Source organism: Branchiostoma lanceolatum, chromosome 18, assembly GCF_035083965.1.
Source record: "Branchiostoma lanceolatum isolate klBraLanc5 chromosome 18, klBraLanc5.hap2, whole genome shotgun sequence".
Classification (NCBI taxonomy): Eukaryota; Metazoa; Chordata; class Leptocardii; order Amphioxiformes; family Branchiostomatidae; genus Branchiostoma; species Branchiostoma lanceolatum.
In genome coordinates this window covers 9,192,293-9,209,840 of record NC_089739.1, presented here as the reverse complement: position 1 = coordinate 9,209,840, position 17,548 = coordinate 9,192,293, and the positions used below count along the sequence as shown (strand labels likewise).

General features: G+C 40.6%; 2 protein-coding genes across 3 annotated transcripts; both read left to right on the top strand.

The window, feature by feature from the left end:
* Positions 1-5,723: 5,723 nt before the first annotated feature.
* Positions 5,724-8,547, top strand: LOC136424354 (uncharacterized). 2 transcript variants are annotated; one of them, XM_066412923.1, is made up of 3 exons: positions 5,724-6,165; positions 6,471-6,518; positions 7,934-8,547. In XM_066412923.1, the coding sequence occupies exons 1-3, from the start codon at positions 5,795-5,797 to the stop codon at positions 8,019-8,021; spliced, it is 507 nt and encodes a 168-aa protein (XP_066269020.1). In that variant the 5' UTR covers positions 5,724-5,794; the 3' UTR covers positions 8,022-8,547. The 2 variants fall into 2 exon arrangements, with proteins under 2 accessions (XP_066269020.1, XP_066269019.1); XM_066412922.1 differs by lacking the exon at positions 7,934-8,547 and adding an exon at positions 7,138-7,465.
* Positions 8,548-14,747: 6,200 nt separating this feature from the next.
* On the top strand, positions 14,748-16,979 carry LOC136424512 (zinc finger protein 501-like). The gene is made up of 2 exons (XM_066413126.1): positions 14,748-14,884; positions 15,814-16,979. Exon 2 carries the CDS (start codon positions 15,825-15,827, stop codon positions 16,668-16,670), a length of 846 nt encoding a protein of 281 aa, XP_066269223.1. The 5' UTR covers positions 14,748-14,884; positions 15,814-15,824; the 3' UTR covers positions 16,671-16,979.
* Positions 16,980-17,548: the final 569 nt, after the last annotated feature.

Sequence of the window (17,548 nt, the reverse complement as noted above, 5' to 3'; positions counted from 1 at the left end):
AGGTGGGTTTCTTGGGATCCTGCCTTCTACTTCGTCATGGCACCTACCCCCACCCCAAGTAGGTACATTTTGTAACATGATTGTTCGTGCACGAGTGACGATCAATAAGTTCGCGGCGTCACCAAGAAATAAACTGCACAACTAAAATTTCGGGGCATGACAATAAAGTACGAATCCTTACAAGAAAGTCTACCAAAATTCAAATAATTGTGACAATTACCTTGCAGGCGACACGCAGTAGAGTTAGGTGAGGGAGATGGAAAAAAGATCAGTAATTGAGCATGCGACCAAAGGTGTGCGGGTTAACTTTCTCGACTTCTTTTTAGTTGAAATACGAAGAGAATCCTTATCAGAAATTTTGACAATGAAAGTAATGACCAGAATCATTTGAAATCGGGTGCATATTGATAAAAGACTTAATGCTACATAACTATGGCCTGAAAATTTGACTTTTGCGCCTTAGTTCTGGGTGAGACGGCGAACTTATCATTCACCCCTCGTAATTTTGTCATATTCGGCAACGTAACACTGAAGTGACGTTATATAAAAGCTTTACTGACGCAAAAAAGGTAAAGCTGCTTTCTTACGGTGGGAGAATGAATTATATATTCTCTATTTCTCGGAAAGGCTCTACAAAAATGTATTTTCTGTCCATGAACACACGACCAAGAAAATAAGCGCTAGAGCTAAGACTTGAGGGGAGGGTAAGAGAACTCTAAGACTGTAAAACTTTGACGTGTTTCTTTATTGCTACATTTTGATAAGGGTGTTAGCTATAGCTGGCAAGTTAACGCGTGTTTCTTGACATTTGCCTTATCAAGCACCTCAGTTGTGTCACAACCCGTCTACAGTAAACAGTGTTCAAACGTGTATTTCTTGACATTTGCTGTATTAAGTACCTCAGTTATATCACAAACTGTCTGCAACAAACAGTGTTTGAAAGGGTATTTCTTGACATTTGCTGTATCAAGTATCCTGTGTTTACACAATGTCTCGCTTGCTGTGGTTAATGACCCCCTCCCCCAACAGTCAAATGTTTGTACTTAAAGTACCTCTCTCACGTATATTGGAATACCCCCCCCCCCCCAAAAAGTGCCGTGCTCAGGTGCAGTAGCTGACCTCTCACGTATTTGTCAAGCTCCGAAATTTGGCTTGACACCGGGAGCTAAGAGCGCGATTTAGTCAAGCTACTGTGTCAAGTAACTATTTTTATCGTGAATTGTCTACAGCAAACAGTGTTTCCCAGGCCTGTGGCGGCAGCTTGGATCAGACCACGGGAAACATCACTTCTCCGAACTGGCCGGGCTTGTACGAGCCGTTTGACAGCTGCGAGTGGCTGATCACCGCCCCGGCGGAGGGATACATCACCCTGAACTTCATCAGCTTTAACCTTACAGGTATGAGGCTGGAAATGCCCTGGGATGCTTAGAGATCTCATCAATCTCTTCAATCATCATCACTTGCTCTTTAAAGAGATGAACCATACACAAAGTATACATCTTGTCGATCTTTTCCTCTCAAATAAGTTTCAGAATGGATAGGTTTCTTTGATGTAAGGTATAAGCGGCCTCATTTCCTTTTGACCGGGGTCTCTAAGTTACCAACAAATTGGAACCAACAACTCAACTGTGGGGCTGCTACATATACCAGTTGAGCTTCAGGGACACCTTCATATGAACGAATGTTTGGACTCAGTTGTTACTGCAAGAAGGAGTTTTTTCGTTAGCAAATGCTACAATAGCCTATTTCATACTTTGGCAACTTGTTCCTGTCTAGGTCTGTGTCTTTGCACCTATAAATCAAGATCCTTTTGATGGATTTGTCAGAAATTTGGCATGTCGGTAGTTAAAGAGGGTATCAAACACATCGACTACACCGCAAACACCATAATTACTTATAATACAATGCTAAACTTTCTTCCAACACTAAGGTATTCACGGATCGAATTTTCGACGACCACTGTCGCCTTCTTCACGATCAATAATGACCAATCACTGCCGAACGTAAACTCGCGAGAGTTACGGACACGTGACTTTATTGACACGTGTCATTGCGGATACGTGACGTCAGCAATTGGTCAAACGTGCCAGGAAATTTATAACGCACACTGTCTCTGTTTACGTTCGGCAGTGATTGGTCATTATTGATCCTGAAGAAGGTGACAGTGGTCGTCGAAAATTCGATCCGTGAATACCTTAGTGTTGGAAGAAAGTTTAGCATTGTGTTATGATTACTACCAACACAGATGAGCTTTCATTACCATAATTACTTCACGGAAGATTGTGACTCTTGTTGCTTTTAGGCTCTAACTTCGGCGGAGATGGCTGTCAGCTGACAGACACGGTTACAGTCTACGAAGGCAACGGCACGGATGGTGAAGTCATCGCAACGCTGTGTGCCGCTCGGCCACCTTCGTTAATGCTTCGATCCAGCGGTCGGCACATGTTCGTGACATTTCGGGCAAAACGAGTCGGGCGTTACCCAGGATTCCTTGCAGTATATAATGCAGTGTCACTTCCAGGTAAACTATCATTATTCCACGCACACTAAGATTGCACAAGGGGATTGGAATCTCGCCCAAAACAGTTACTCAAGCAACTGGATAAAATTTTGAAACAGTCAGACGTTTCAGACAGCATCCGCTATCTTTCGCCAGTGACCAAGGAAAGAACTAGCAGAGCAAGATTTTATACTAAAGCTCTGAATAGATATGTAATGAAGTGAAGACAATTTCAGATGGTTCAATAGAATACTATGTTAAGATAAGGTTGTATGCTAATCACTCAATTACCAGATTTTGCTTAAAAAAAAAATTTCTTCAAATTTTTTGCTAGCTGACTGCGGCTATGCTCTTGGCCTGGAAAGCAGACAGATCGAGGATGCTCAGATGTCTGCGTCATCACAGCTGCCTAACTACGAGGCCTGGAAAGCCAGGCTAAACGGGGGTATCGCCTGGCAGTTCGACGTGTCGTACGACAACGAACCATGGTTACAGGTATTTGCGTCATCTGAAAACTACAATGTAATGTAAAAACTCTGTAAATTTGTCTACACCTATTGTAAGAAAAGGGGAAGGACTCTGTAGATATAGATGGGAAATCGCATAACCTTTCTACACTTCACTTTAGTTATCTAACTCATACATCTAGCCGAGAAACCAGAAACCGTTACGATTTCCCATCCCAACTTCTGCTTGGAGATTAACACCTAACAGTAATCTTTGCATATCCTACCCCAATCTTAATTTCATACTGACTGGTTATGAGAGTATTACTTTATTTTGATAATGTCAGATTTTACTTTTGTACTATAAAAAGGTTATTTGGGACGTATTGTTTGATACTACTGAAAGTTGTACATGTAGGTATGTCGTTCCTAGTACAAATAGCGAGACTAGTTAAGTCTAGAACAGGGTTTTCTAGTTTTAAGACGAGTAAAACTTTCATTTCTTACAATTCTTTAGGTAAACCTGACCACGAACCACTATGTCAGCGGTGTGCAGACCCAGGGAAGGTGGGGAGGGTGGCTGACGTCATACATGATCAAGTTCAGCACGGACGGACTCACATGGAGCGCCTTTGGGGGTGGAACGGTAAACATATGCCCTTTTCCCGTCTCAGAAAAGGCAGGAACAGTGAGATATTTGTTGCTCATGAGACCTACAAAATTGACTTATTAAAAGCAATATTGCACAATTATAAAATTTTAGCTACATGCATGATGACAGCATGTAATCTCGCGTCGAAATCTCGCGAGGCGTGATAGATATCATGTGAGTATATAAATGTCACGTGACTGACAGTGTGTGTTCCTCAAGGTTTTACTAACGTACCAACAAGTACTTTTTTTTATCTTTTTCTATCATAAAGGTCTTCCCTGCAAACAGCGACGGTGCGAACATCACCCAGCATATCCTAGACCCTCCCATATTTACGACGTCTGTGCGCATTTACCCCCTCACCTGGAATGGGAACGTCCCACGGCTGAGGATGGAACTGTTAGGGTGCACCGGTGAGCCAAATGTCGTATTGCATTGATCAGACTTCATGGTATACATAATTTCAACTATGTGAGCCCAATGTTGTTTTTGCTGATCAGAATTTGTGGTGGTTTGAAGGTCCCAAGGGGACGTCCCATGAGAAGGTGGGAGGACCACGTCTTCGACAAACCTAGAGGGCTAGGGATCACCAGTACCTACTTGAGGTCCTGTGCAGAAAAAAAGAAAATTTTGGAGAGATGTCTACAGCAGATATACCAAGTCATAAGTCAATGCAGTGTATAATCAACGACATCTCATGTTGGGCGTATCTTATTACCTGGATGTCTAACCTTCATCAAAACATCTCATGTACCTTCATTTTAGGTGAGCTGTCCACGATGTCACCAACGTCGAGTGTGACTACAATTTCTCCGGCGGTTCTAACAGCCAGCGAGACTTCAACAACACAAAGTGTTACTATTACACAGTCAGGTCTGCACTTGCTTACGTTCTTCTCTTCGTTAAAAAGCGGTGGTTTGATTTATTTTGAAACGGAGCTTCGTCTATTTTTTGTGTTCACATCTTCTTCGTTTTCAATTTAATCGATAAAAGTTTGCTTTCAATCAGACCAAAAACATAACAGTTCCATCATTGTAGCCAAGAAGTTATCCTATTCCAGCTTCAGTCCTCTCTTTTGTTCCATTCTCTCCGCAGAAATATGCAGAAAAGCGGTAGACTGGAGTTGCAATTGGATAGATATCAGGCTAAAATCTTTATAAAGCACTGAGTATTTTGTAACTATCATGAATATTCTGAACGTTATCATGATGTGATTTTGTTTTTCTCTTGCTCATCAGCACCGGTAGCATCAACAACCGTTGTAATGTCATCCTCTGCTGTTCAAATGTCTACAACTAGCACTAGTTCCCCAACTGTCCACCCAACCTCGGCAAGCACTGAAGTCTCTGAAAGTGAGTAGACTGTACCATTTTTTTCATATGCAACAAAAACAACAACATGGCGCTATTGCTTCTAGATCATTGTAAGAATCTAGTTCAAATGGAATGTAAAATCTACTGATAACAATTCATGAAATTTGTAACAATTTATCAAATACGAATATCAAGAATATTTAATATATATAGATAATGATAAAGACATCTCTTAACCGTCGGTCAATGATGTTTTATTCATGTTGATGTTGTAGGCCCAAGATGGAGTACATCCATGACTACAAGTGAGGAAACGACCACGCAACCGATGACGTCAGAAGCAGGAAGTGGGACGACACAACTTTTGACGTCAGAGGTTGTAACTAGCACCCCACAACTTTTGACGTCAGAGGTTGTAACTAGCACCCCGCAACTTTTGACGTCAGAAGGTGGAACTAGCACCCCGCAACTTTTGACGTCAGAAGGTGGAACTAGCACCCCACAACATTTGACGTCAGTAGGCAAAACTACGACCGCGCAACTTGTGACTTCAGTGGAGGGAACGTCAGAGGGAGTAAGTACGACCATACAGCATGTGACGTCACAAGAGGGAACCACAACCACGCAATATGTGACATCTGAAGGTAAGGCTTCGACAACGAAACACATCATTATTATTAATTGCATGTTAATTTCTTATGTGACTTTGTGTATACTACTTTGTGTTATCTAGCTAGTTGTGATCCACACCTACATTGTAATCCAGTGCTCACGCCACTTGGGCTAAAGTAGTTATATAGGAAAGAAAAAAAATACTTCAGAAGTCGGAAGAACTTGAACCCTGTGCACACAAACACCTTCTGTCGGTCCTACAGAACAGTCCATGACGTCACCGTTGCCCCTCACAACAACAACGTCATCAACGAGGATGACATCATCAATGATGTCAACAGAACAACCAAAACTGACATCTCCGGCTACCGAACTGATATCAACACCTTCAGAGGCAACAGAGAAGCCCGAAGAAGTAACATCACCACCAACGACACATCAGAAGCATCCTACGGTAAAACCTCTCACGACAAAAGAGACTGACGACAAGCAGACCACCAAGCCAGCAACTGCTGAAGAGTTACAAGATGGCCGCAGCAGCAGCAGCATCGTTGCCATAGCAGCGGGAGCAGGAGGAGCGGCGCTGTTACTCCTCATCATCATTATTGTGTCTGTCGTCTGCTACAAGAAGAAGAAAGCGAGGTAAACGCAAATCTTATCCTGTATAATAGAATAAATGTTGATCTAAGATTTCCCTCCGATTTTTAGTTTAGTCTTCACAAATATTGTGGCGTTTCGAGTAAAGAGTGCGTGACACATTTCATGACATCAAATGTAACTACAGAATCTTCGAACGAATTATAATCAAAGCAAATGGTAACTATGAAATGTCTCATGCCCGAAACGCAAACTTTTGAAATAATGAATCGTATCGCAAGAGGACATTGCAGTGCTTAGTGAATCCGGCAGGAGTAACAAACCCTGTCTTCTTTCACCCTCAAACGCAGGCAAACTGAAGACAAAGCTTCCCTCCCGTTGAACGAGATAAAGACTGGGTAAGTGACGTGTTCTTAGTTCGCTTATTTTGTTCACTGTCCCTTTTTATTGCAACCTAACTCACTCCAACGAATTTTGCGTCTACTTTTTTTGAAATTTTCTGTAACATTCTTATTCAACAAACAAACAAACAAACAAACAAACAAACAAAAAACAAACAAACGAAAAGAAACATGACCATAAGGTTAAACCATCCACCGTAAATCAAAATATGATATGAATAATCATTTGTGCATGATTTAATACATTAACAAATTGTTTCTCTCTCCTCTTTCGAAGTATTTCCCCGCGCCATGAGAAGATATAGATGGTGTTCTCACAGTACTTTAGGCCTTATCTAAAAGATCTTGATCTAATATTTTGCTTTCTTGAATATCATGATCAATGCAACTCACGTACGATGCGTTTATGATGTTTAAAACAGACCCATCCATTCTAAATTGTCTCCAGGAAAAGGGTGTGAAAACTAGTTTGCTCTAGAATGTTTAAAAACATGATATATCAGACGCGTATGCCATCGTGCACGTGAATACGTGAATTCAGACAACTAACGTAGAGTCTGAATTCTAAATTCATAGTAAATAACGGTAAGTTGCCATGTCGATTTTTATCCTCCAGATCTAAGGCTGGGGCAGAATTCAAGGATCCCCCTTACTTATACCCCGGACAACAAAACCTGACGCTCCCATACGCAAACCAAGACCAAGTCTACGCACAAGTTATCAAGAAAAAATAAACTCCCAGATCCGTAGTCATAGAAATTAGGCCGATGCATCAATCAAAGGCCAGCGATATTTCCATTTCAAAAATATGAAATACAACAATTGAAGACCACCATTACAATATAGTCAAAACTGCCCTAGATTACTACATAGCGACCGATGACATTTGTTCTATGTTGCACATTGACAGGTGGTCATTGTAGACAGTATTCGTAATGCTTGTGTCAATATGGGAAACGTATAGCCCCCTCTCACTGGACCCGCGGCACGCTGGCGGCATTGCTGCGTCCTAAACTGGACGTGTGTTACCGGTACCCTTGACTTTTTAATTGTAATATCATTCAAGACGTAAAAGTATTACCAAAAAGACAACAAAACAAACAAAGCTTAAAAAGATTCGTTTTTGTCGATGAAATTCGTTGAGTGCTTTGTCAATTCGATCGGCCGCAGCGAAGCCGCCAGCATGCCGCGGGTCCAGTGAGAGGGGGGCTTATGTAAGAGACCGCTAAAAGGTCAGGGTATCCTGATATAGACATGCTACTTGTACAGACCAATATGATCAATAAGGAAATACATCAACCATATTGTAATTTCAAAACGAACAATTGAACGATGAAATACATCAATTGAAGGCCATCCACTTTGTTAATTTGAAAATAGAAGTTGTCTACAGTGTTGGTGTTTTTCTGCAGAGGCAACCAGCCAACTGTGAGAGGGGGGACCCTACGTCTGTACCCTGGTCTGACGGAAGTCTCTGAAACGTGGGGAACTGGTGTCTAGTGTTATATGAACTAAGATAGCTGATAGCACATCCTCCAAAACTTGTAACTTAGTATAGTCCATCATGAATATTGAGTATGGTGTGTTCCTGGTAGTTGTTATTAGAGTCTTCATACATTATTAACACTGGGTGAGCATATGGACAATCTGTGAAACTAACACAATCCTAGAATACAAAATTAGTAGCATCTACTGTCTCAATGTGATGCAATATCCAACATGGTGTCAGAAGTGGGATCTAGAGCCTCTTTTCTTACAGGCGTTGTGGTCCGTTACTTCACACGGTATGCAATCGTTAACAGTCGCGTGTGATAGCTTAAAGGTTAATGCATGTGTTGGTAGAATTTATCCTGTTGCGGCATTGAACTGTAATGCACGGCCCAAGTGGAAAGATGAGACTTATTTACGAATGCACAGCTTTAGTCTTTGTCAGTAATTGTAAAATCTTCCGGTTCTCTGAAGGCACGTTATGTAAATGAAACACGTGACTTTGGCAAAGTCTATGGCGTCCTCCGTCTATATCAAGAGATGGTTGTATGTGATTTATAAATAATTGATAATTGAGTGTGGGACGACTTTTCTCAAGAATACACATAGCTTATAGATCAATACCCACCTAGCATGTATCAGACATTGCACAAAGTTGAAATATTAAACAATCTGACTGTCATGGGATGTGTCTTTCATTTTGGAGTGGTTCAGGAACATCATATGAAAAGAGTTGAATCTCAATATAGTTCTGGTAAATGGACAATGTACAATATATAATAAGAGTGGTTACGATGCTCAATCAAATGCATCTATTTATTCAATAGAAGTAGCTTTTATGTGTGTTAACAGATTATACAGAGCAGGGAGTCTTCAATGCGGAGACTGTTTTACTAACCTAACAAGCATGATTGATATGTTTGTACATTGGTTTTAATTCAGTGGCAACACTGCGATTTCCAATAAAGTTATCTTGTATTTTGTATAATATCTGTTACAACTGTAACACACTAAATGTTGCAAAGGCACGGGGAACAAGCAGGATCCTTACATCTGCTTTTAGGTTGCCCACCACTTACGTCTGCTCGCTTACGTATACGTAGTTTCAATCTTTGCGAAAGTAAAATGACATCAAATATTCATAGGACCTCTTTGTATCGCTAATAGAAACATGCCACATCTGATTCGAGGTGAATACGTACGTAGGTACTGTGACCAAGAAATTCGCCCACCATTTCTCTTGTTTGTTGTTAGGTTCTGTATTTTTTTGCATTTCTTTTCAATTATATTTCGTTTGTTCTTTTCTTGTAAGCACTTAGATTGTAAAACATAGCTGGAGGGGCTGGTCACCATATATGCATACACATGAATTAGTTTGAGCAGGAATAAACAGAACTGTAGTTCGTTAGGCTGGACCATGTTGAGGTACATATTATGCATTTTCCCGCAAACATTTTGCCCTTCTGTTAACTCTTGACATTTTGTTCTGGAGGTCAACATATACGCGGTTAAAGACCCTACATAATTCATCTAATCACACCAGCTAGACAAATGTTTCTCTTTTCATTGATCGAACCTTCGACGTGCAGTTTGCAAACGATCCTTTCGGCACTTTTTGTCGACATGGGAAATAGACATCGATAGACTGGAAGGAAGCAATCTATTGCACAGTGGCAGACTTATTACACGCTGTTGATTAGACTGAGGAGAAAAGGTCGCCTTGCTGTGACTGTCGCAGTAGCTGATTGGTTAATTCGATGTGCATTATTCGAAGCCCTGGCCAATCAAATGCCCTGTTGATTCGTTTGTTGCCCAGGGCATTTGCAGGTCTGTTCATAAATCTGATACAGACTGGAGGGAACAAGACAAGAGACCGCTGACTCGTGAAAAGGTATGGAACTCGACTAATTTATTGTTCCTTTTGTTTGTGCCTGTCTACATATAGCATATAGTGGTGTCGTGTGGCGTAACGGCAGGGTGTTTGGCCCAGAACCCAGACGTCCTCGGTTAGAATCCTGTCATGCCATCGATCTTGTGCCCTTGGGAAAGATCCCGGCGTTCCTCACTCCACCCTCTTGAAGTTCTATTTGTTAAGTTTGTATTTCACCCAGGTGTAAAAATGGGGTACCCGACTATCGTCTGGGAGGTAAAGGGCAGTGGAAGGAGAGGGTTAGGCTCCACCTTCCAATACCATGCCATAGGCAGGTAGTCGACGTGCTTACGTGCGACGTGTTAACGTGCGACGTGCATCGTCGGGGTTATACCGCGCATTACGGGGTGACATACCCTTTAGTTGGCTGATACAAGACGGGGATGCGCCAGGTCTCCCGTCCAAGCCCTAGACACAGTGGAGAACAACCCTCTACGGCCTCACAAAGGCTATGGGGCTACCTTTACCATTTTTTTGTACACATAGCATGTATGTATCCGGAGGAAAACGGTGTCATGTGGGCGATTAATATTTCTTTAAGATGTAAAAGAGTTTAAATATTCGCTATGGCGTATTTTAATTCCTTTTTAGTCGGGGCTGTGACGTGAATTCACCAGACACTATGTTCCTTCCTTGTTGAATATGCTGAAACAATCTTAGGCTGACAGAATTAGGGTTTCAGGGTAGCTTCAGTATAACCTAGGTGCCATCCTCTGTAGTAAACGTTGACTCAATATTTTAGCAAGCGAAAAGGTTGAGCCAGCGGTTACTACGAGCCAGCGGTTACTACTCAAGCTAGCTTCACTTCACAAAAACATTGCTGCCTCTGAGACAAGGAAGGAAATGTACTGTGTTTAACAGGGATTTGAAGTCTATGAGGTGGTAGTCGCTGGAGTTTAGGTTTATTTCAACCTCGGTCAAGCTCAACCTTTCATTTAAGATAATTTCGTCTTTTGCTTATCTAATGTTTTTGTCCGCCCGGTTGTTGTTTTTGTTTTAGATTTCATACACCCCCTGCTTCGGATACGAATTCAAGAAGAAGTCTTTCCGGTTGTGAATGAAGCCATTTGGTATGTGCATCCGTTATACTGTATCTTTATATCACAACATTTCCCGTACATCTTCAACAGAAGAACCATTGTTATTATACCTTTGCGTTATATGAATACGACCTTTATCAATTTGATGCCAAAGCTCAAAAACAGATAGTACTAGAAAGGTAGCATTTGCAAACAAATACATGTTTACCTTCATATGGTCTAGCCTAACAAACTACCGCTGTGTGCATTTTTATTCACATTCATATGCATTATATGGTGACCTGGCCCTCCAGCTCTATCCTGGGCAATTGCTACTTAATGTAACCGAACACCGCAGGGTGTCTGCCACTTTACCAGTAACCATGGTGACAGCCGTCTGGACCAGATTATTGGCCTTACTTGTTTTTAACGGAAGAAGAGAAAGAAGAAATGGAGCAAAGCAATAAAATGTATAAATAAGTGTGACTACAGTGAAAATATGTCTGCTAGTCACATTATTCAACATCTTTTGACCTTTTTTTTCTACCAAATTTGCATAAATGTACCCCTGGTATTGTTTGCTTCAAGTTACGGACATGATATTTGTAACGGTAGTCAAATCTAGCACATGATTAGATTAAGACATTAGACGCTTGGTGTTGATATTTTTCTTGAATATCTAATTTAGACAATAAATCAATGGCAGGTCTTCATAAGTCGGATTCTTTAGAATGGGAAAATGTCTGTACGATACTTGAATACATTTAAGACATGTGGTGATTGTTTGGGAGAATATTATTGATGGTAAGAATGCAATTCTTGTTATGATTAGCATGGCCCATGAAACGACAATGTGCCGCTAGTCATTTTTTTGTTATTGCTATCATTATCATAGTTAGTAGAAGCATTGTAAGAGAAGTAGTATTTTCATGATCACTATCATCATTTAAGCCTTGCATTGACAAAATTTTGAGACTTAAAAGTCACAACCTCTGTAGAAAGTGGACTTTTTATGTTCAGAATATCAACATCTGAATAGTTTCCTTCACAACAAAACCTTGACTGCATGGCGTATACACTTATGGATCAGACTTTATTTTACCTAGATATTACAATGTGACGCAAATACAAATCATAAGGATTTTTAAACTTTTATCTCTGCAGATTGGGGTCCTAAAGTATTTCTGAAGTCGCCGTCTACTACCTTACTACAACAAGGTAGCTAAGAGTTGTTGGAGGAAAGAAGACGTCTAAACCGCCGTCAACGATATAATTAATGCAGAGTAATTCTATATTCATTTAGGTATAACAGGAAAAACAACATTGCTGCAACATCAGACAATAGAAAGTTTATCCTTCATATTTTTAGCTCAAGATCTGACAGACACTCGATTTGAGATTTTGAGACTCGATTAGGATATTCTTTAGTGGTGTGAACTTCAAATATCAATAAACCTCATATTTTTAACGTTGATGATCATGACATATTTCAGCTATGTCATTCTTGTGACACTGGTAACTTGTGCGAGAACAAGTGAATCGTTTCCACCCGATTGTTATGTCAATTATGGGCCCATGACTGAAATTAAGTGCCCAAATTCCAACATAACCAGCCTACCTGCTACTCCACCCCGTATGGTCACCAAAGTCTTCCTCAAGCAAAATCAAATAACCTCCATCACCGACTTATCCAAATTTTCTTCTGTCAATTTGCTGGATTTCAGCCATAACCTCATCACAGAATTCAATTGGGAGTCCCTCAGTCAACACACCGAGTTCATTGTGAAACTCGATTTGTCGCATAATCAGTTGTCCACTGTTAGACTCGACCTGGCAATTGGCCGCCTGAAGTATCTGAACTACGTAAATCTAGCCTACAATAAGCTCTTGACGTTCTCTGAGACAGACGTGGCTATAAACTCCATGTTCATACAAGGCAACCCCTTTCACTGCGACTGTCACCTGGCCTGGCTGGCAAAAATGGTGCGTGTGTATCGCCAGTGTTTTCCGTTCACTTGCTCAATCGACTTGGGAAAGACAGCTCTCTATCATGGTTTTATAGTTGGTCTTCCTAAATGTGCCAGTCCTGAACAGCTCAAAGACGTCACAATAGACAAAGTAAGCTTGCCCGTCTGCCTCGCAAATTCAGACAAAACGACTGCCACCAGCTCTACTGACAAGCCCAAACATTATCCCATTACTACACCAAATCCTCCTGCCCCCCTCACCAAATCAAGGAAAGAAACCGACAGTTATGCTGAAATAGATACAACCAGCTCCCCAACTCTCGCCAAAACCAAACATGATCAGAAAAGTACATGTGGGCAGTCGAAGACTGTCTTCGTCTTTCGGAAGTAATTTTGGTAAACGGCACGCAACAAATCATTGAATGATTAATAGTAGATGACAAATATATATTATAGAAATCACATGTATCATTCAGTCTACCACCGGTATATAAAGCAATAGTTTGCACGTCACAGTGAAGTATTTGAATATTGCACCACCATTTGGTTGGGTTGACAGATCCAAGATGGCGACATGACAAGTCGTTCCGATTCGAAACGCCCATACAAAATTCAGAAATTCCTTTAATGACAGAGGAAAACAGAGAGTATCTACAATAATTCTGTCTTCATTGTTCAATGACAAATGCTGAATCAAATAGTCGTGTGACTGGAAGGTTCTTGTTAGCAACAAAACATCGATATATAAGGTAAATGATACTGTATAAATGGAATTGAAAATGGAAAAGTTGTTTAAGCTACTAGGGTTAAATGTCTGTAGAATTGACTGATAGGTCCTCTGTAATGTGTTTAGGTGATATTAAACTGAAGCTGTGATGCTGATTGTACAAGTTGTGTGCTAATATATTTTATTTATTTGCGAAGTGATGTATCATGTAAAATCAGGAGTACAGTGTGTACAGAATTGCAGCTCAAGTAGGAAGTCGAAAGTAGGGCTTTTCAATATGACACAATAATATCGATACCAGTACATGTTGAAATAAGTTGAAACAATGTTCATTGTAAAAATACATTTAAAAAATGCTAATATGGGCCGTTGATGCATATCCTATCAGGAGGAATAGTAGTAGAGAAGACTCAAGCATTTGAAATCTGAACAAAATCCATTGGTAGACTATTATTGGTTGGGGTAACTTTGTTTAAAATTTGGTACATGGATCAGAATGGCCTCGACAATGGATTTGAACCTTTTTTTTTTTTCAAACCTGCGAAGAATGTCTGCACATTATATCACGACAGACTTAGGATGCTCTTTTAGTTTATGGCATTGTTGAATTAAAGATCACTGAACTTAAACTGAATGTGTAGACTGGTACATGTTTGTCAGCGCAATGTCGTATCCAGAAGATTTTACGTTTGTGCAAAATTGCATGTATCTTTTTTCGTTTTTCTATCGGTAAAAATTCACACAAAACTGGCATCATATTCTAGGACTTTGCCATTCGTTACATGCACAGTCGTTTACAATACTGAAGGTAGAGGCATTATGCATGTAAAACACACCTTCTTTTTTACAACTCCGTCAGAAGAAATCATCCACAAAAGCAACTCATCTACCATTCATGCACTCACATGGTGGCTGGGGGTGAAAGAGATTGAACAAAGAAATAAAGAAAAATAAGGAAATGAAGAAATACCAAAATAAGGAAATAGATAACATTTGTTTTACCATCCCCCAGTCGAGGGACAGAAGTTGAAGACATTCGTTCATCGGTGACCTGAGTCTGCGGTTTGACCTACATTTAAGTGGATAATCAGGTTTATCAACTTTGACCTTTCACCCGCAATCCGTATTCCCACCATCTTGTTTTCACATCGTTTCACACCGTCTGCTAAAATCTGCCGATATATGAACATATTTCAAGAATTCTAACGTTTGGGGGCATCATAAACTAACAGGTAAGACTGCATTTGCTTATTGGAACGTGTTTGTACAATGGTGGACGATTTGAGGGCATGTAACAGCCTAGTAATATATCATCGGAATTTCCCTGGTATCTCTACGGTGCCTGTAGTGTTGCCCGCCCGCCCAGGCCAATAGTGCACGTCGGGGAATTTTTACGATGTCGGTTTCAATTACTTCGCTCTCTACTGGCCGCCAGAGACGCTGACTGGAAATATTTGCTGTCAGAAAAAGGCCTATTGTAAGGATCGGTGCATGTAGAGCACTTCTAAGAATGGTTGCCTCAAGCAGGCTATGTTAGTATATACCGGCGACCTCAGTCCTGCTATTCGAATTGGCCTAGGCTATTTTAGACAGCCGATTATAGCTGTGCGTATTGATCGTGGGCTTAGCCTGGTTATCACACCACCGTGAGCTCGCTGCTATCCCTACGGTGCTTAGAGTGCTGCCCGCCCGCCCAATTCATTATAGCGCACACCTTGGGATTTCTACGCACTTTATAATAATTTCGTCTCTGACACCTCGCACCAGCATCAAATCGGAGTCGGATAACCTTGCATGTAGACGGGGGCTTTGAATATTTTTCAAAGCTTATTTGTTAGTGAGGCAAGATTATGCCATTATATTTTATCATTTGGACTATGAGACAGAATGCTACAGATAATTATGTCCTACCGAGACCACGGATTTTGATTGATTGATTGATTACTTGATTGATTGATTGATTGATTGATTAGTACAGTGTAAGGACGAAATGAAATATTAGAGAAAAATAGGAAATAACGTGCTTGGATTTTTCACCTAATTCAAGAAATTTGTGGGTCAACAACTAGTATGGCAGAAGAGAGGTCTTTTTTAACGCCCCCCCCCCCCCCCCACTGTGCCTACATAGTTGAAATGTCAATTTTCTACATTCCCGAAACAGTCGTATCAGAAATGGACGAGTCGACCTGTGGACCTGATGTTCAAGGCCCTCCTACTGGACATCGTGGGAACGATACCAGTGATAGTCATGGGCAAACAGATGAGGGACGGCAACAGGACAAGGACGTTCTTCGCATTAAAACAGGTGGCGAAGACTGCGCCCAGTCTGGCGAAGGAGTCTCATCACCGCCACATGTACAGGTTCCTTGTGAAGAAGGGAATACACTTATGGGGAAATCCAACATGGAGACTCCTTATGTATGTCACGACTGTGGATACAGAACAGCTTATAGGTCTCATCTGTCCAGACATATGAGAAAACATTCTGGTGAAAAACAGTACAAATGTGACCGGTGCGACTATTCTGCTACACAGAAATGCAACATAGACCGACACGTCATGGTTAAACACACGGGTGAGAAACCCCACGTGTGTGTGGAATGTGGATACAGTACAGCTAACAAGTCGAACTTAACGCAACATATGATAAAACACACCGGAGAGACGCCCTACATGTGTATAGAGTGCGATTACAGAGCGGTTTCTAAATCTCACCTTTCAGTACATATGAGAAAACACACGGGCGAGAAACCCTACAAATGTGACCAGTGTGACTATTCCGCCACACAGAAAGGCCACATAGACCAACACGTCATGCTAAAACACACCAATGAGAAACCCTACATGTGCGGGGAGTGTATATACAAGACGGCTAAAAAGGCTGACTTAGCCCGACATATGAGAAAACATATACGTGAGAGAGCCTACAAATGTGATAAGTGTGATTATACTACCGCTCATAAATATCAATTAGACGAGCACGTCATTATCAGACATACTGCTGATGACTGTGATTAGTAACCCTACATATGTGGATAATATAATGCACTTCGGATACAGGACAGCTGATATGTGTATTAAATTTGCCGTGTAATTTTGAAAATAGCTTATTCGCTAGGAATGGTCTCCACACAAAAATATTATGTATACTAAGTGAATAAAGCAGCCTAAAAATCTAAAGGAGATTAAGTACGAAAAGCAAAGAAACGAATCAGGTGCATGTATATAGATAATACTATATACTCCAAGCCTGTTTATTTTCCATAAAACAAATATCGTCTTAGAAGTTCTGACTATCTGTACACCTCCTAGACTTACAAACAGGTATATGGCGTAGATCAAGAAACTCTTGAATGCAATTCAATCCAATGTCTATTAATAGTATTACATTAAAATGTATCCCTATCGTTGGTATTATTTATTGTTATCGATACATTCATGGTAGTGGCTTTTTAAAAGCGCATTTCTTTGTAAATGAAATAAAACAAATCTGCAAGAAACGATACATACCGTCAGACAAACGTACGTATTAATAGTTATGGGCTGAAATAACTGAACTCATTTTATAATGTATACATCTTTGTACAAACCCAATTATACATGTTAGGTACTAGTATTCTTTACATGTTTACTATAGTAATGCTATGTTACTAACACCGGTTTAGTTGTGTTATCTTATTAGTGATTCACGGGTTGCTATTTTGACATTATCATCACGGTTACCTATACAATAAGCTAGTTCCTGGTTTGAACTGCGCATGCGTTAGATCAAATATGAACGCCCCTAACTTGTTAACGGTTCTTGAGTAGACATGTTTTGCTAATGTCGCAGGGGCCCCTAACTTTGACCCTTTATCCACAATTTATCACACTGTGCATAGTTTAAACATGACCTA